This window comes from Gouania willdenowi, chromosome 17, assembly GCF_900634775.1.
Source record: "Gouania willdenowi chromosome 17, fGouWil2.1, whole genome shotgun sequence".
In the NCBI taxonomy this organism is placed as follows: Eukaryota; Metazoa; Chordata; class Actinopteri; order Blenniiformes; family Gobiesocidae; genus Gouania; species Gouania willdenowi.
In genome coordinates, this window is record NC_041060.1 from 22,933,997 (window position 1) to 22,953,756 (window position 19,760).

Here is a 19,760-nt window from a genome sequence, read left to right on the forward strand (position 1 = left end):
TGCCATTATCGGAGGATAATTATCATGCATCTCTAGTGTGGGGCTGTCCTTGAAGCTCTCCATCAACAGGCTTTACTGTTAGTTTTGAGATGGTTCCCTAAATCACTTCCCAGTTGGTGAGCACATGGTTCAATGGAGGACAAACTAACAGTACTAAGACGACGGTGACTCTCGACTCAGAGATGTATTTCTGGCCTGTAGCCTGTTTGGCATGGCTGCGATGATGGCTAACTTTAACCTCTGTGCGCTCAGCTGCTGTGTTGACTTTAGTCCCTGGATGCAGTCAATGGGGAGCAGGAAGCAGCGCTCCGGAACGAGGGAATACCTCAGAGCAGCAGGATGGAGAAAGGACTCATTCAAAACCGGAGCGACCAATAGGACGGCTGTTTACGCACGCCATGTTTACTTAAGTGTGTGTTTGGTTTGGTGGGTTATTGGGAATCTTGGAATAAATCTGGGCCTTCCTGCGTAACAGTGCTCCATAAAACCATTCCAAACTGGTGAGGGCTGATTTATTAGTGTGATGACGCTGTAAAATCACTGCATCTCATTGGAAGGTAAACACAGCTCTTAAAAGAAACAAATCTAAACCTATAAAATCCAACTTCCAAACTCGTTCAGGAGCTGTGGGAGTGGGTTCGATCCTCAACCATCCGACCGGCAGCATCTGTTTGCAAGATTATCTCCTGCATCGCTCCTTGCGGCGGAACCTTCCTTAAAATATCACAAACTGCTTTTTGTTCCACGGCATAAAGGCTTTCCTTATTACCGACACGCTCTGATATTTTTGTCTTGCGGTGCTCTCTTGCTCTGTCCAGGCCGACCTGCCAATCCCTGCGGGCTCCGGGAACAAATAGTGTGGTTTTGACAGCCCACACTGACGCATCCACGGCGCTAAATAAAGGATGACGCTGGGTGCTTGGGTTGGGGTTCAAACCCCGAAGTTTACAAAAGACAACTTGATGATGGAAAAAACATGGGCCCAATCCAGTCCTTCTCAAATAGTGGGGTGATGCCAGGGGGGCACGTGTGACCCTGGGGAACATGCTTCTTTTTTGCTGTACTATAGTAAAGCTTCATTGAACATTCACTACTGTAGGGGGCAGTGGCACTCTCATGTGTGTGAGTGTACGCTCCATTAGAGACCATAGAGCAGGGATCCCATAATGTTCAGTCCGCGACACAGTGTTTATTCTCTTTGCCCTCGAGACGCGTGCGTTCCGGAGACATTGAACTCGCCTTCTTGCAGGGTACCTAGGTGGCGGGGGGCTAGTGACACTCAGTTAGTTCATCTCTTGTACCACCGTGTAAACCGAAATTTTAACACCACGTTCATCACATATTCAGCTTCAACAAATAAGATTGTATTAATGTAAAACATAAAAATTCTGATAAACTTAAACTTAACATTCTAAAAAAAAATGTATATTTAAACACAAATATTACTATTAATAAAATGGCAACTTTATGGCCCTTACAAGTGTGTCGCAGGCACATTCATGTGTTTTTATTTTGAAGGGGATTGGTTTCATAGTTCAGTGTGCCCCCGCCAGATTGTGGCTCAACTTTCGTGCCCCCACATTATTACAGACCATAAAGTTTACAAATATTAATTTCCTCTGAGCATGGATCAGCCCGGCAAGGGGACTGTTGTCTGTCCGTCTGTGTTTGAGTTTGTTTTTTGTTTTCATGACTGAACTGATCCAGGAGGAAACAAAGCAATGTCAGAAGGATTGTCTACTCAAAGGAAGATTTGCTGGTGTTAGGAAGGAACAGATAAAGTGGAATATTTTTTTTCTGTATTGTGTGACCGCTTTTGGCCTCAGCTCAGTGCAACAGACAACGCAGGGACACTAAAGATGGCATAATTCTATGAGATTAGCATTTTTTGTCACAGCAGGGACCACAAAAATGGGACTGTCTGATCCGATGGCTTTAGAATAATGACCAACATTAGTACATTTGGTACAATTCCATGTTATCGGAGTCTTTTTGTGTTTTTTGCATGTTCATTGTTGTTGTTTGTCTTTTTGTCATTTCTTGTGTTTTTGTTGAGAGTTTTTGGAGTAAATTTGTGTATTTGTTTTAGGTTGCCCTTTTTACCATAGATGCTGTATAGTATATAGTGTACAGTTACACTGTACATACAGTCACCTTAAAGCTGATATCTGGAGTTTCTGAGAAATCTATGTTTATGTATGATTTTTTTGAAATGCAAAAAAAAAATACCTAACTAGTCTTACTATGGTCTACTGCCGGTGGTCATTCATATACATTAATGTATATAAGTCCCGCCTTTGTCCTATAGACCCCTATACAAATGGAAACAATCTTCGATTTTCTGTTTTTAAGACTGTCAATCAAAGTGAATGCAGAACTGTGTACGGAAACAAGGCCACGCGTCACAACAGCAAACAGGTAAATATAATTACCTGACCCATAGACCTATAGCAATGTGACCTTGTTATGTTCCGCGATGCGCATGCAGAAAAGTAGAGGCGTGGCTTCTGGTAGATTGCAGACGCAGGGGGAGGAATTGCAGCCGTTGAGGGCGGGACATCGAGACGTTTCTCAGAAACTCTGGATATCAGCTTTAACTCACCACTCTAACTACAGGTAATGCTTTTTCTGATGAGGTTTTTCACTGTTTACATAGTAATAAAGTAATAGGAAGAAAGTTTGATGATTGTTTCCCCACTAAGAGATGTAAAGAAAGAGTAAATGAGAGTAATTTCCTCTCTGTCATCACCACTTGCTTTCCTAATGTCCAAACTTCCTGACATATCCATTAATCATATTCGAGAGCTCTGACATCATTCATAGATTGGGGTTATGACTTGCTATTGGGTATTAATGGTGAGTCCTGATGTCAGAGCACTTAATATCCACAAGTGGACCATGATGCCTTCAGGGTCTAGTAAAAGCCTGAGCTGAGTTGGAGGGATAATTGGTCATCTACTTGATGTTGTTTGTCACCTGTGACAGGCGTGAGGCCAAGCGGAGAACCTGCTTAGTGTCCAGCCTGTCAGAGAGCTCACAGCAACACATGCTTCACCGTCGGCTGACGTCACAGAGCACCCAGGTCCTCAGGAGAGACCTGAGTGCCTGCTTTCCTCCAGCTGAGTGAGCAGCCGGGAGGAAGCCTGCAAACACACATGAGCTCAACGATGTGTGTGTATGTTCTAAAGCGCTTTCACAGCCAGAGCCCAATGACACAGAAGGAAGCAGCTGCAGTCAGTGCAAAGCACAGAGTTATCTAGTGTTGGAATGAACAAAGTTTGTTCAATAAGACAATGGTTCAATATTCAGCATCCAGGTCACACAAGAAAGTAGATACAGAAACTAACGTAACATGTGGGCGTGGCCATCTGTCATGTTGGCCACAAGGGCTCCTCCTTTAAATTCTATCTGCAGGACAAACAAAGGACGGAGACACTTTTGAGACACTTTGGGCCTGCACTACGAAGATGGATTTCCTCTTATCTCGCCAACTTCCAGGATTTAGTTGGTGAGTGCTGTCCTACGAAGCTTGCTAAAGTCTTACGGTGCTAAATCACCATGGTAACGTAGGCTGAACGATTGACCTGGTCGGGACCATGTTTTGTTCTGGCTAGGATCTGAGCGAGTGAGTTGTAATCTAGATTCGTAGGACAGCATCTCTCTGACGGTGAATGTTTGGTTTGGTGAAGCCCGCTAACGGAGATACATCCAGGATATCATTATCTAGCTTTGTAGTATAGGCCCTTTGTGTTCAATTAGCTGCAAAACAAACAGACACACAGAAACAAACTGTTAGTGTCTGAATAAGGACTCGTGAGAGGTATAAAAAGTTAAGGTTCTTGGTTGATAAAGCAGTGTGTCCAGCAATCAGATCTCAGGACCAATGAAGACATCTACAGTATATGAGTTCTTGCCTCAGATAACATACGACAACAACAGAGATTATCCCACACACCACACTGTGTGTGTGTGTGTGGCTTCTGGAATCATTTTGTATATTTTTGTGCATTTCTGTTGTCGTTTTGTGTTCTTTTTGTATAAATATTGTTTAGTTTTTGTTTTATTTTCCTCATTTAGTATATTTTTATTATAAATACCTAATGTGTGGTGAGGGCGTGTTTTGAGGTCTGTGTGTGTGTGTGTGTGTGTGTGTGTGTGTGTGTGTGTGTGTGTGTGTGTGTGTGTGTGTGTGTGTGTGTGTGTGTGTGTGTGTGTGTAAACTTACTTTGAGTAACCCACAGCAGGCGGCTGACCATCCGACTCCCACGCAGAGCTGGAAGCACAACATTTGATGGGAAAACACACAGAATACAACCAAACACAGGAATCAAGATGAAATACAAACATACAAGGCCTGCACCATGAATATGGATTTCCTCTTATCACACTAACATCCGGCATTAATTCTGTTTTTTTTTTGTACGACGATGCTAGTTTACTACTTTCCATGGTTAAGATGTGGATAATATCTAAGTATAAAAGCCCTGCCTGACATCAGTCAGCTAATAAAGCCTGCGTGCGTTGGGCACTTTCTGACCAATGAATTAATTCATTAATGTATTCATATACACTGTGGCGACGCATGCAGAGCCTCAGTCCTTCGCATTACCAGTCATCAATCATCTGCCAGCATTCCTTCCTTCCTGCTTTTGCTGCAACAACAGTGCTGTCTTTGTACTGAATTGTGGATTTCAGTTCATCACATTTTTAAAGAATGATGGTGACGTAAGTTGCTCTGAACGGTTTCTCCGTGTGTGATTGGTCAGACGCTGCAATCTCTGCTTGTTTTATGTGAGGGCGCAAGCATTCAGGATTAAATCACCTGGCTTAAAGCTGATATCTGGAGTTTCTGAGAAATCTATGTTTATGTATGATTCTTTTGAAATGCGAAAAAATACCTAACAAGTCTTACTATGGTCTACTGCCAGTGGTCATTCATATACATTAATGTATATAAGTCCCTCCTTTGTCCTGTAGACCCCTATACAAATGGAAACGATCGCCGACTGTGCCCAGCCAATAGGCTTCGACTTCCTGTTTTTGAGACTGTCAATCAAAGTGAATGCGGAACTGTGCACGGAAACAAGGCCGCACGTCACAACAGCAAACAGGTAAATATGATTTTGGCTCTTACCTGACCCATAGACATATATTAATGTGACCTGATGCAATCTTGTTATGTTCCGCGATGCACGTGCAGAAAAGTAGAGGCGTGGCTTCTGGTAGATTGGGAGAGGCAGTGGGAGGAAGTGAGGCTGTTTAGGGCGAGACATCGACACGTTTCTCTGGATATCAGCTTTAAATTAACATGTTTAAACCCTGCTTCATAGTACAGGTGTTCTGTGATGGTGAATGTTTGGTTAAGTGAAGCCCACTAATGGAGAGATATCCTAGATATACTTATCCAGCTTCGTAGTGCAAGCCCACAAAGAACTAAAGAAATACAAATAAAGAACACACATACGTACAAATAATGAACAAAGTTAAATAAAAACACAAAACCACACACAAAGGGAAGTGTACATAATTGAAGAATATACACACATGGGTATGCCACAAGCAAGTACGGGGGTGCTAGAGATGGCCACTTCACTGTTTGACTAGAAACTAGAGACCTGAGGGAGTCCTTACACCAATGACGGTCCAGCGTGTAAGTTTAGCAGCAGTATTGGTTTGTGCACGCAATATTCCTGCATTAAGATGACTGACGAAGTGAAGTGAGTATTCTGTGTGTGTGTGCATGTCTCATTAGTTATAGCTGCTAGTTTAGCACACACAGTGTGCTGCTGAGGGGGAGAATATGTCAGGCTTCTTTTTGTTTGAGTAAAGTTTTTCTGTTTCTAAAGCCAATGAGTCACAGGCTATTATTTCACTAAAACTAAGCAATGTACCAGTACATGTATATTCACATCATTTTGAACTATCACGGTATAAACACAACAATAATATTTACAAGAATTTGAATTGTGATTTTTATCAACCTTTCATCTAAACATATAATATTTGTATACACACAAATTAAAAACAATATGCATAAATATAATGTAACTTTTCTCACATTGCTGTGATAAATGTTTGGATAGTCAAAGTGAATTAAAGCAACAATGCATTCAGGTGCATTGTGTTTCTATATACATTTATGAATAATAAAATGACAGAGGGACTACAGATGTAAACTAGCATACTTTGCTAAATCCAGCATGTTTACATTAGTGTATTGTGTATCTCCATGAATGTGTGCTGTTCCTTCCTAATGAATAAATAAATAAATAAAATAAAGTCCATTGGTGGCTAATAAACACAGTATATGTCTTGAAAAGGTATGAAATGATGCTGTGTATGTTTTAAGTGCATCAGACAGTAGTTTTTCATATTTATCATTAGAAATTCACACAAAGAAAAATTCAAAACTGAGAAAAAAATCAAATACACGAAATACAAAGAACATGAAAAATACACACGTAGTACACACACCTTGAGCTAATGTCACTCTGGCTCAGGTCGCCCCCTTCTGGACAAATCCCTGAGTTGCACCCTGCAGGCTCTGTGCTGGACTTACTCTCCTGTCCTTTTTTCTTAAAAACAGAGAAGCACAAAGATCTCAGCAGGTCAGATTATTCAGATCTTATTGATCCTGAAGATGAAAGAGGAGAAGAGGAGACACCTCTGCTGGTTCTTGATTCTTCTGGATCTGACGGAGCTCTTTGATGGTTGCATCTCTGTCACAGAGCACCTGCTTCAGCTTGGTGATCATAGCTTTGGGCTCTACAGAATCAGGTCTCTGGGGATGGACCTCCTGCTCTTGGACTGCTTGCTGCAGGATCTTCTCATCAAGGGCTCTTTTTTGTTCGCTGAGACGTAGCAGATTCATCTGCATGTGGTGGTGCTGCTTCTGCCAGATGTAAAAAAAGGAAATGCTGTCAGTGAGTGAGTGAGTGAGTGAGTGAGTGAGTGAGTGAGTGAGTGTGTTTCCTACCAGCAGAGTTTGCACCAGCTCATTGTCGTGCTGAGATTTGTCCATCAGCGAGTTGATCTGCACCTTCAGACCTTTCACCTCTGCGGTCAGAAATGTGTTCCTGGCTTTCGAGGCTTCCAGCTTCTTCTTCGTGTCTTCATGTTCTTTGAGGAGCATCTTATGGTTCTCCGATGTTCTCTGGGAACAGACAGAAGGAAGTAAGATCATCATCAATTTCACGGAGCAGGTTGTCACCAGGGCCGACACCCACCTCCATCTCAGACCTCTTCTCTTTCTCCATATTGCGCAGGTGGTTGAGGTGTTTGTCCTGAGTGTTTGTCACTTTCAGCTGCTGCTCCAGATCCTTGACCTATAAGTCAAAACAAGGTTAAATCAGTCTGCTTTGGTTCCCATGTGTACCCACACGTGAGGAATCAGATGATTCACCAACCCTTTGCTGCAGAGCCAGAATCTGCTGAGAGCGAATTCTGAAACTTCCAGGGCACCTCGACAGCTGCTGAAGGTTCACGTCTTCTCCGAGCTCAGTCGCCAGAACCTGCAGCATCCAGAGTTAAAGGCACGTGTGTTGAAACCTACAACAGGTATTCTGCAGGGTGTGGTTCCATTGGAGCAGCCACACAAAGACCTTCATACCTTCTGAGCCACCTTCAGCTCCTGCTTGCATGACTGAACTTGGTTGCGATACTCGGCTACTTTCAGATTAGCAGCAGCCAGTTTTTCCTGCAGACTTTTCACTGTGTGAGCTTCCTGTTTGGACAGCAAAGAGTGGGAGGTTCAGTTGGAAACATGAGAGGATCAGATTGTGGGTTTGATTCAAACCAACCTCAGAATCCTCAGTTGTGTGCGAGCTGGAGTCTGTTTGTCGTCCAGAAACAACCTGCAGCTGCACAAAGGAAGCACTATGATGTCACAGGTTTCTTACAACTCTATGTGCATGTGCTGTACGACCTATGGCTATGATGACTTGTGCGTTGTACAGATGTGAACATATTGTGAAGATGCTGCACATATGTGCAGTAAAGCTGAAGATCTTTGTCCGAATTCAACCTGGCCCATTGGGTCTCATCTTAGGGGTGGATTCAAGATCTGAAATGAAGGGTAGTAAACCAGGTACATCCCTAAATCCTTTGGTAGCGCTGTTTGCTCACCTGCTGTGGGGAATCCACTAACATTGCGGCACTAATAGCTGCGCTTTACAAGAGCTTGGATGCTGCGCTGTCTATGAGCGGTGAGGTGATGCTTTTTGATTAGTACGAGAAAGATACGCAAATGGATGCTGAGGAGGTAAATTGAAGAATGGTCTCTAGAAAATGAATGAAGGCCCGATTACAGCTCTAAAGTACAGATGTAGAGATGAATCAGAATCAGAATTCCTTTATTCATCTCAGGGGGAAATTGATTAAGTTGTGTAGATGTTGTGATGATTAGTGGTTTCCAAACTTTTTTCTGTTGTACCCTACTTTGACGAATTAATCTTTTTCAGACCCCTTCCCCATTACAACAAAATAGTTTAAAAATGTAACCTTTTTTGAAAAAGGTAAAAAAAAAATATCTTCAAAACTCATAAAACATCAAATGTGCAATCACGTTTTTTGGAAGAGAAATAATAAAGTTCTTTGAGTGCAAAGATTTTCTTCTTACTCTTTTTCATGCTAAATGTTCAGCAACATCAACAACAGTTGTGAGGATGTAGAGAAAATGTGCAGAATACAGAACCTCTCGCTGCAGCTCTCTGACTCTGTTGCTGTGCTGTTTGGTTTTGATCTTCTCCTGTTCAACAGCTGCTTGAAGCTGCTGGTTCTTCTTGGACAGTTCAACAATCTTTGTGGCAGCTGCTGCTCCGGACAGACTTGCGGAGTCTGGGAATGACGAGAGGGAAAAATTAAATAAATCACTCTAAGACTTCCACCATCATCCTCATCCCTAAAAGTCCAAGGTCCATTGAATAACTACATACCAGTCGCCCTGACCTCTGTGCTGATTGTGTCCTTTAAGCACCTTGTGCTTTTCTATCTGAAATCAACCACAGACCCATTTTTGGAATTTGGACCCCTGCAGTTTCCCTACAGACGGACACAGCAAAATGGACTATGGACTATTTGGACACGCACCAAGGACCCTATTCTCCCATGCATGTAAGAGAAAAAGCCACACAACTTGGATTCTCCACCTCAATTTATGATCTACGTGACCTTTTTTCCAGTTACGCAAAAACATATTAATTTGTGATGGGTAAAGCAAATTGATTTAAGTAATTTTGAGCACGTTAGACACTTTTTTTCATTACTGGACTCGGACATCCAAAAAAACATTCAGTCATTGCGTCCCAGAGCCTACCTTTCTGATGAAAAAGAAACAGTTTGTATAAGACGGGAGCATCCATGGGAGATGACATGTGCGCTAAAAAAAAAAATCACACACACGCACACACACACACACACACACACTCAAAGAGTAACTTATCCCCAGGCTTCATCTGACATTAAGTGGGCGGGGCTACTTGAGTGGTTAAGACATGCTCAGTCTTTACTATGAAATCTCCAAAGAAGAATATCTATACCTGTAAATGTTACCTACCTACTCAATATTCACTATACCTCTCTATTCTCAATCCTCTCAATCCAACCTACTCACCACAGTTGGAAAAGTCCACAGATGCTAGTTTTTATAGAAGGGGTGGGGCCAACAGGTGTGGTTCATGACATAAGAAGCCACAAAAGCATCACAAACCACCATTCTCAGCCAATAGAAAAATTCAATTTTAATGTATTTCAATCCAGTCACTCTTACATTTTTACAAAAAAATGTTACAAATTATAACACTTACAGTAACTAAAATGTCAAGAATTGGACAAGAATGAATCAACACTACCTCATACCCAAATATACTTGTGTTCAGCAGAAAAAAATTGGTTTTGGGGTTTATTTACTCTTTATGCAATAATGGGAGAATAATATTAGAGCTGCTCCCTAAGAGGCTGTGAGACCATCAGGACAAAAACCTCAAGCCACAAAAAGAGCTTCTTTTCTTCTCCCCATCATATCGAGGGGTGAACTCACTCCTCCATATGAGTCACTGTCCTGCTGTGACTGTAAATAGTAATACTGCCCAATATTTTGATATGTTTCATGTATGTGACCAAAACACCAGAGCAAATTCTGAACATGCAAAATACGTGAGAATAAAAACCTTTCATATCGAATAAGCTCACTAGCTTTAGCCTGAAAATAACCAAGGGAAATCCTGTGCTTTTATTCTGATGGGATTTGTCATTGAACTTTGAATCTATCCATTACACTTCTGAGAGCAATATTTGGTTTATTTACTTCAAGGCAAAGACTTTTCAGTATCTAATGTTAAGTTAATCAGAAGAACAAGCTGCATATTTTGTTTTTGAATATTCAAAGAAAGGATATTTAAGTGTAAAGGGGATCATTTCCATTTTTTACATTATTACCTGTCTGACAATTTGCTTTTCCACCCTGAATGATTCTATAGTGTGACATTTGTTGTTGGGGCTTCATGCTTGATTCAGATGTCCGTCAAGTAGAGAACCACTGGTTTAAGTTGTCGTACCTGCTATTGCCAGTTGTTGCTCTTCTTTTTTCTTCTTCATGTATTGGATCTCGAAGTCCTTCTCACTGAGAAGCTTGAAAAGCCGACCGTTCTCGTCCTGCAGCTCCCTCAGCTGGTCATACAGTGAATCCATGTCCTCGTCTGAAAGCCTAGAGAGAATGTTCCTCACAGTTTGTGGGCTGCACTTGGATGGATGTGGCTCAGCAGCACCGGGACTCACCTGTCTGGTTGGTCGCTGTGGTCCAGATCATGGACCGTGGGGCTTTCTCCGAGTGTTTCCACAGCTCTTGGGTTATTCTGCTGCCCCGAAAGCCTCCTCTGCTGCTTCTGAAGCGCCTCAAACTTCTGCTTTAGCTCCATAATGTTGTCTTTGTACTCCACGTTAACCTTCAACCTGGAGGCAGCAGCACCATTTCATTCATTCATTTATCATGGCTAAGGAATACATTTAAAACACGTAACAAAGCCTGGGTGGAAGGTAAGGTTAAGAAAGAACAAACAAAATTAACATGACGATGTACAACAGAGTACATAGCTCTACCGTTTTAACAGCTTTAGTGATTACTGGAGAGAAATTGAAGGAATTTTGTTGGATGAATATGTAATTCAAGAAGAATTGTAATTGGATTAATAACTTGACACCCGAAACGCAAACCAAGCTCACTCTGCATAACCATATAGAAAATGCATTTCTGAAGACAATGCCAGTGAGAATGAGGTAAGCTGAAATACTTTATTGAATGCAGATTGAACAAGAAGACAGAGTCATCAACATCCCCCGTCAGATTGGTTCTCATTATGACTCACAACCTTTTCCTAAATGTCTTAAATTTAAGAACTTAGATGTATACATAAGAAAATATTATCACATCAGAATATAAAATTACTAACTATCTTAAACAGTTTCTAAGAAAAGCTGTCCCCTTTGAAGATAACTTGAACACAGTCCAAAAAAAAGGAACAAGGGCAGTAACTCCAGAAAAAATTGCACGCTTCTCATTTTCGAACTCCATCAAGGTATTGATACCCTGAAGCCACACACCTGATTTGGTCATCGTATCTTAAACAGTTTCTGAGAAGAGCTGTCTCCTTTGAAGATACCTCAGAGTAAAAAAAAATGAACAAGGGCAATAACTCTGGAAAAAATATTTGCACGCTTCTCATTTTTGAACTCCATCAAGGTATTGATACCCTGAAGCTGCACACCAAATTTGACTATCCTTTCTTAAACGGTTTCTGAAAAAAACTGTCCCCTTTAACTCAGACGGACAATCCCACGAACGGAGCTCAAACCTGAAGCATCTCTCCTATAAGTGAAGATGATCACAAGGTTGTGGAAAAGAGCAAAAACTATGTCGAAGTTGAAGAAATAAAACATCTATCTTTCTATTTTCTGACCCGAGTGTTCCGTTTTTTTCAGGAGCGCGAGGGTCTGCTGGTGCCTATCTCCAGCTCGTATTGGGCGTCAACCACTCACTCTTACATTCACTCCTAATGGGCATTTTAGAGACTACGATCAACCTACCGGTCATGTCTTTGGATTGTGGGAGGAAGCCGGAGTGCCTAGAGAAAACCCACACAACCACAGTGAGAACATGCAAACTCCACACAGAAAGGACCCAAGTGTCTACCCCTTGAACCCAGGACCTTCTTATTGTGAGGCACATGCTAACCTCTACTCCACCATGACTAAATAGTAAATGTTAAAATGGACTACATTTAAATAGAGCTTTTATGACAAAGTAGTTCCAAAGTGCTTTACAATCTCAGCTCATTCACTCAGGATACACACTGAATATGTAAATATATTTACAATGTTCTAAAACAAGCATATATATATATATTTCTTTTTTTTCTTGATTCAGGAATATCTATGAATTAGTCATTAAAGTGTACAATATTATAAGTAACTCACCTTGGTCCCAAACAATGTTCACTGAGGACACATTCATATTTTATAACCCTAAATCTTGTGAAAAAGAACAAACGGAAGACGGAGAAATAATACAGAAAAGGGATCTTTATAGTGCTTCACAGCAAACCCCTCACAATCATCACAAAGTAAATAACATTATTAAATAAACAAAGGTTGTCATAGACAGACCATTTGTTTACGATAAGGCTCCCGTTGGCATCGCAACGTCCTCCACCTATAAAGTAAACTGGCGACGAACAAACAACTGTGAACGTATTTCAACCATAAAGCGCAACTGTGAGATCATTATCAACGTTGTTTACACGGACAGAGACCTGCGTCATTCACCTCAGACGGACTTAAGAACAAAAACACAAGCAGCACAGCTACGACCAGGCAGCGCGGTCACCATGGTAACCGGTCTACACAGATCAGGACCCCGCCTGCTTAAATATAAAGCTTCAGGTTTTTTTTTTTTTTTAAAAAAAGTATTAATTAAAGCAGTCATACTGCATCCCATGTGTTTGTAGGTAGTTAAAAAAAATGTTTGTGAAATGTTTGCTTTTTAAGTAACGACCGAGCAGTTCGTGTTCTTCTTCCTGGTGCAACCCGTGAAATGCAATTAAAAGGTAAATATTGATTTATTTTTTTATTTTTTTTTTCATTAAAACAGACTTTAGCTTTATCTTATTCGTTTATAATTATGAACCTCGTCAGTTAACAGTTAAATATGAAACTGATGTGAAACACCAGTAGCAATTTGATTATCCGATTAATTTACAGTTACAAACTCCAGTTAGCAACAATAAAGTGGATTACTTAAGACAGTGGTTCGTAAACTTTTCACAGTCCTGTACCCCTTCAGACACTTCACCTGAAGCCATGTACCCCTTACCGCTGCACACTTAAAAGACATAATAATGTAATGCTGTTTTTAACATTGGGGTGGTGACCCCATGTGGGGTCGCCTGGAATTCAAAAGAGGTCCCCTGAAATGACTAGTATTTTATAAAAATCAAAATTACTGATTGAATTTTTATATATATATATTTTTCAAATTATAACACAATCTTAAATAACTGTATTCTATACTTTCTCTTTCTCAAATATAAATATAGTTAAAATAAAATGCATCTTGTCACTTTGCGCACTAATACTAATACAACAACAAACATGATCAAAAGCTAATTCTACAAAGAAAAAAAAAAGGCTAAAAAATGTGATAGTAAAATGGGGTCACAACCCAAAAAAGGTTGGGAATCACTGATGTAATGTCACATACAATGAAGCCCTACAGTAGTGGTGTCTCTGAATTTCACCTATCCTGTTGAGGAATAATGTATAATAATAATAAATTAAAAAAAAAAATCTGTAAATAATGTACATCGGTAAAGCAATGCAGCTCTCGTCATATCTGGGCTTTTTTTGATGAGATAGTTTCTCCGTCACCATGGGTAGTCTTACATCGGCTAATGTGTCATTTGTAGCAATGCATGGAGGCTCCTGACTATTTGTCTATTTATATTTGCCTTTTTTTTTATTCATGTACCGCCCATGACAATTTTTGTACCCCACTTTTTTTTAAATGTGTTTTTTCTGAAACAAAAGAAATATCCATCCCTGCTGGTAGCTCTTTTCTATAAGAGAAAAAAGTCAAAACATAAAAGCAAAATTAAACCAGTTTAGAGTTAAAAGGACTGATTAAATTGTATTGAGTTCACTGATGGCCTCAAATTGGTCAGAGTGTGAATTTGAGCTTTAGTTTTTGTAAATCACACATTGTGCAAAACTCAGAGAGAGATTAAACAGATATTACAATTTTATTTTAATTAGAAGTAAAAGCCTTAATTTTAATAAATACTCTTGTGATTTTCTGGCACGCTGCGTGAAGTCAGTAACATCTCATTAGTACTCAGTCCACATTGTTGGACAGTGTGTCCAACATCTGGTCCCACAGCGCAGAGAAACCCTGAGGTGGTCCCAGCATCAGCCCCATCGGAGACGAAGGAAACAGAGTCAGTGACGTTGTTTAAAAAGAGTCAGGCATGAAGCAGCTGTGACGTCCCTGTGGACTTCAGACTGTCGCTCTCCTCTGCAGAGACACTTTCCAAAATAAAATCTCTGTAGTGTTTACTGAACAAAAGCTGGTTTCACTCGGCCACAAATACACACACTCGCAGATACACTCACACACTGAGCGTCCATTAGGAGGACATCGCTCACAGCTAATTTCACTCATTCAGTGAAGACGTGCACAGACATGAGGAGAGGCTGCACAGTGGGTGAGGGTCACTTTTGTTGCGTGGCCTTTTCTTGCTCTCTGGGCTTCACAATGTATTCTTTGTACATGGAGTACAGCACACCTGGAAAACAACAGCACAGCTTTAATAAGACACACACACACACACACACACACACACACACACACACACACACACACACACACACACACACACACACACACACACACACACACACACACACACACACACACACACACACACACACACACACACACACACACACACACACACACTAACCAACAGGGGGATTTATGCATGTAGCCCCTCCCCCTCTTACCTATTGTCATGGCCCCCACCACGAAACCCTGAGCTGCCACTCGCATGTGGATCAGGTGGACGGACATCTTTGTGTCGCCGCGGTTTTTCATCTTCAGCAGTCTGTAGCCCACGATACCAAAGAACCCCGCCATACCTGTAAAAGGTTCAGGGTCAAATACGCGTGTGTGGTGATGAAAAAAAACTAAACTTGAGCCACAATGGGGTTGAAAACATTCTCAATCAATCAATCAATCTTTTATTTGTATAGCGCCAAATCATAACCAATGGTATCTCAAGACACTTTACAGTAGAGCAGTCTTAAGACACACATATGCATATATACGTATATACACATACACATACAAAGTCTGCGATGGACTTTGGCGCTGCCTGCTGGCCAAACCTCAGCACAGGCAATATTGAGCATGTTTCACAATAAAACCAAAATGTGCAGCTTTCAGAGCTTTAAACTGCATTAGATTGTGTCATAGTAAATACAATACTGTAATTCCCAAGCTATAAGGCTGTTTAAACATAGAGCAGGGCAAGGTTGTCACACTCATTTTAGTTCAAGGGCCAAATATGGACCAGCTCAATCACATGTGGGCCCCAGGTTTTAGGCGGGAAAACAAACAATTTCCACATTAATGTGCCCAAGTTTGTACTTCTAGTTATAAATCAGACAAAGTATGGAAGGCATCAACTATCTACGCAATAAGTGACAGATACTTTAATGTCCTTTGATTTACTTTTTTTTTTGGACCAATTTCTATTTAATTTAGGGAGGTTTTGTGAAATAATTTGAGAAAAATTTCAGGAGTTTTGAAAAATTTTGAGTTCTTTCGACAACAAATTACAACTGAATTATTGTATAATTTACACCATGATTCACATTTTCACTTCCTCCAGTGGACCGAAAAAGATGCTCGATTTGGTGCCAGATTTGCCCCTTGGACCTTGATTTTGACACATGTGACATAGGAGATAGTCCTGAGGTGTATTCCAGAAAGGAGGTTCAACAAACTCTGAGTCTATCCATAAACTCTGAGTCAACATACCCCACGATGGGAAACTCTGGGTATCTGATTCCATTACAGCTGGTATGAAGTGGGTCAATCAACCCTGAGTATGTAAACCTTGGGTTACTTACATGCACAAGTGTGATAAAAAGCCATCATAAATGGAGCAACGATAACACAAACTACTATGGCAACGACCCAGAAGAGAGCGATTCATTCGCCCTGATGGGTGAAATAATGGAGTTTATGGAATATGAGCCCGTTCGAAAAGTGCATTCATACAGAACGCCACTTTAGCGACTATAGTCGCTTAAATCTTGACGACCGGGGAATAATATGAATAGTGTATGAGGAACCGGGGCAGCCGCACTGAGAGGGCTGATCACTTCTTCTACAGCCGTAGTTTTACAGCACTTTTCATACACAGCTCTACTTGTACTTACGGTTTAAATGATCAACTTACAGAGTTACTAATGGATGAGTTCACTCAACATATAATTATAATTTAAAAGGTGTATTCAAGGAGTATTCTACTTTCATTTGGCCGCCGTAAGTTGGAGAAGTGTACGCTGTACAGCCCACCCGCTACAGCGGCTATAGAGACGTCCGCTTGACGTTGCTTCATATATATTGATTTTTAATGCTAAAAAAGAGGTGACAAAAAAGATGACTCAGTTTAAGTTCCAACTCCCAACCCCATCCTAAGCGTGCTTCCTTACCCGCTGCGCCACACGTTCAAACTATGTGATCAACTCTATGGTTGATAACTATACACCCAGCTGTAATACCATAAGAAATCATGTAACTGTCAGGCTTTGAATGTGTATTCATTTAAATGGACATATCCCCCCTTTACATTTACAACAGGTTTGTATCCAGGGACTCCAGGGAGTCGGCGCCTGATTGGGAGCGGATCCGATTTCGTTTTGTGTGCGTATGTGTGTGTGTACTCACCAATAGGAACAAATGGGTTCTCCTTTGCCTTCCTCATAAACTTAGACTCGTTTTCATCATAGGTAGACATGATGGCTAGAAGACACACAGGACAGGTTTTTATGGACCATGATCTTTTTATGTTCAATTACACAGTTTCTTTATCCAACTTCAATCATCTTTATTGTTTTATTTGGTGACTTTAAACCAAAGTCTGAGCTCAGTTTTTGCGTCATAATTTGTTCAGGGTTTGGCTTTGATATATGCCTTTAAGTCATAAGGAAACTATCAAAGCATCTACTGATCACTTTCATGTGTCCTTAGCAGACACATAAAAGCGATGAGTAGTTGTCTGAAAAAATGAAACCTTAATAAATATTATATCAGCTCAGTATATGTTCTTAATTTAAGAGGGTTTTTTTTTTTTTTTTTAACATTAATATTCTAACTGATGGGCGTCATTCTCTAAAATATCAAACACGAGTTTGAAGTAATCTGAAAGCTGACTCACAGCAGTTATCAGTAAAGTTACCTTTACAATCGAACCATGAGTCATCATACATTGAGGAAACATGCACGTTACATTCACATTTTGTATCATTTCATCCTCCGTGAAACTCGTAAATAAAAAACAACAATAAAGTCCGTTTTTCGTGTTGTTCTATTAATGTTTTCCTGTTAGTGTCATCAGGCTGCAGTCAACGTGTCTGTTTAAGAAATGCTGAAAGTTTAAATTTAAACATACAACAATGAAAGCTGCGGGCACCTGAAGGACGGACACACACCGGTCACACATACACTCACAATCTTATACTGTAACACACACGCACACATTTACACACACACATTTACACATACACAGACAGGAACCAAAAACTAAAACCACAACTTAAACTCCATGTTTCTCACCTGTTAATGTTGTATCCGCCTCAGATAAGCACGATGACGATGTTAAACGGCTCCGCGCGACAACCGGCACGTACAGAGGAAGTGACTCTTGCGTAACATTAAGCCCCGCCTTCTGACGTATCTACCCTTGGTGTTGCGTTCGAAACCACAAGCACAATGGGATTTACGCTTAGAAAACTTAAGATTTGATTGGACATGTTAACAACATTTTTAATATCTTTATTTATCTTCGAAAATGTAAAAAAAAAAAAAAAGAAAATGTTTAGTTTTCCGATATAGGCACTTGTAAGTTTTCTTTTGAAAATCCCTCAATTACGACTTATTTTGAAACTGCTTTACTTGTTTTTTATTTATTTATTTTATAAATAATATTTATTCGTGCAGCGAATTTTTGAGAGAGTCAATATTGACGGAGCAGTATGTTCTCTAACTAAGACAGAAGAAGAAACTCCTTAACATTTATTGTTCTGTTAATATTTTCACATTTCAAATCAGAATATCCTCAAACACTGTTGAATTACCAGAATCAACATAGTCAGACGTTAATTTTAGAGTTAACAAAAATTAAGACAGCTCGGTATAAAACAGCGTCTCTATAATGCACTGTTGTAGAGGTTTTAAAATGACACCACTGTTCAATATGTATCAAATAGACGTATGAATTGATAACAAAGAAACATTAGAAACTATTTGAAAGAATAGTTTAGAAACCATTTTGATTAATTATTACTTAATATTTTATATTTAGTCCAGATGTATAACAAGTCTTGTGTTTAAAAGAGGGTATTACCACCACTATAAACTTTTTTCTTTTTTTTTTACGTACACTGGCCATTTTAGTTTAGAAAAAAAAGTAATGTATTATTATTATTATTATTATTATTATTATTATTATTATTATTATTATTATTATTATTCAGGTGCAAAATATGTGACTACTTTATAACATTACAATTTAATTTAGCTTTACACTACACAGAAAATTTGACCCATTTCTTATTTTAATTTAATAAGTAGTAGTAGTAGTAGTAGTAGTAGTAGTAGTAGTAGTAGTAGTAGATTGAGCAGTAGTAGTAACAGTCGTTTTCTTTTTAGTTTAAACTACGACACTTTTAATGCTGAACTTAACTTAGCGCTGTACCCTTCAGCCTTGATCGTGTCCGTTCCGAGCTGTCCTGAACGCATCTTCCTATTACGTCACACATACGTAGTGATGTAAGGACTTTTTGGGGCAGAGGGCGCACGTTCTTTGCATGTGATCCCAGCTCTCACACAATCTTACCACTGGCTGCACAGCTTCTGATATCAAATAAGGTTTATTTATTTAAATCCACATGATCAAGTGATGCTAATTCTGCATTTAACAATTCCTAAATCTACTTTAGTCGAACTTACACCGTTTCATAGGAGTAGGCCATGGATGAGGTCTATGTAGATGATGGGCCTGCCTCACAAGTTTGATGTGTCCCTTCCTTTCAATGGAGGAGGTCATTTGGGGTTCATCCTGTGTAAACAATCTTCACCTACACATTGTATTGTGTCAAATACGTGATACGAAATACAGTTGGTTGAGATCCCAACACAGACGGTATTTTCTGCTGATGTTTATCAAAACATAGAAATATTATGGATATAAAGTTCATCTTTAAACAGGGAGCGTTGACGTATGCATTTTGAAGCTACTCTTTTTTTTTATTTGTGACTTCCATATCTTTCTATTATGTCTATATGTTTATTCATATATAGTGTTATAGTGGTAGTGTTTTGTATCTGATAACAGAGATGCATGTGTCCCACCCACAGCTGATGATTAGACTGATAAATGTACTCTGTTACATCCAAATCCACTTTGGTGTTCCTTGATTGGTCT

General features: G+C 40.0%; 2 protein-coding genes across 2 annotated transcripts; both read right to left on the reverse strand.

The window, feature by feature from the left end:
• Window positions 1-2,412: 2,412 nt before the first annotated feature.
• On the reverse strand, window positions 2,413-12,894 carry ccdc13 (coiled-coil domain containing 13). The gene is made up of 14 exons (XM_028472385.1): window positions 12,469-12,894; window positions 12,079-12,116; window positions 10,774-10,947; window positions 10,554-10,702; window positions 8,693-8,835; window positions 7,800-7,859; window positions 7,610-7,723; window positions 7,407-7,511; window positions 7,227-7,325; window positions 6,977-7,153; window positions 6,665-6,892; window positions 6,475-6,575; window positions 4,226-4,273; window positions 2,413-3,759 (listed from the first exon to the last, which is right to left on the reverse strand). The coding sequence occupies exons 3-14, from the start codon at window positions 10,911-10,913 to the stop codon at window positions 3,756-3,758; spliced, it is 1,368 nt and encodes a 455-aa protein (XP_028328186.1). The 5' UTR covers window positions 10,914-10,947; window positions 12,079-12,116; window positions 12,469-12,894; the 3' UTR covers window positions 2,413-3,755.
• A 1,371-nt stretch (window positions 12,895-14,265) lies between these two features.
• higd1a (HIG1 hypoxia inducible domain family, member 1A) lies at window positions 14,266-18,002 on the reverse strand. The gene is made up of 4 exons (XM_028472387.1): window positions 17,891-18,002; window positions 17,003-17,077; window positions 15,049-15,183; window positions 14,266-14,831 (listed from the first exon to the last, which is right to left on the reverse strand). Exons 2-4 carry the CDS (start codon window positions 17,070-17,072, stop codon window positions 14,758-14,760), a joined length of 279 nt encoding a protein of 92 aa, XP_028328188.1. The 5' UTR covers window positions 17,073-17,077; window positions 17,891-18,002; the 3' UTR covers window positions 14,266-14,757.
• Window positions 18,003-19,760: the final 1,758 nt, after the last annotated feature.

Bases quoted from the DNA above. Each gene is read 5' to 3' on its own strand.
- ccdc13 (XM_028472385.1), bottom strand. From the start codon at position 10,913: ATGGAGCTAAAGCAGAAGTTTGAGGCGCTTCAGAAGCAGCAGAGGAGG. The intron at 7,326-7,406 runs GTTGGTGAATCA...TTTGACTTATAG, and splicing joins TTCTGGCTCTGCAGCAAAGG to GTCAAGGATCTGGAGCAGCA. The intron at 6,576-6,664 runs GTGTCTCCTCTT...TCTGTTTTTAAG, and splicing joins AGAATCAAGAACCAGCAGAG to AAAAAAGGACAGGAGAGTAA.
- higd1a (XM_028472387.1), bottom strand. From the start codon at position 17,072: ATGTCTACCTATGATGAAAACGAGTCTAAGTTTATGAGGAAGGCAAAG. The intron at 15,184-17,002 runs GTGAGTACACAC...AACCTTTTACAG, and splicing joins GAACCCATTTGTTCCTATTG to GTATGGCGGGGTTCTTTGGT. The intron at 14,832-15,048 runs GTAAGAGGGGGA...GTTGTTTTCCAG, and splicing joins GGTGGGGGCCATGACAATAG to GTGTGCTGTACTCCATGTAC.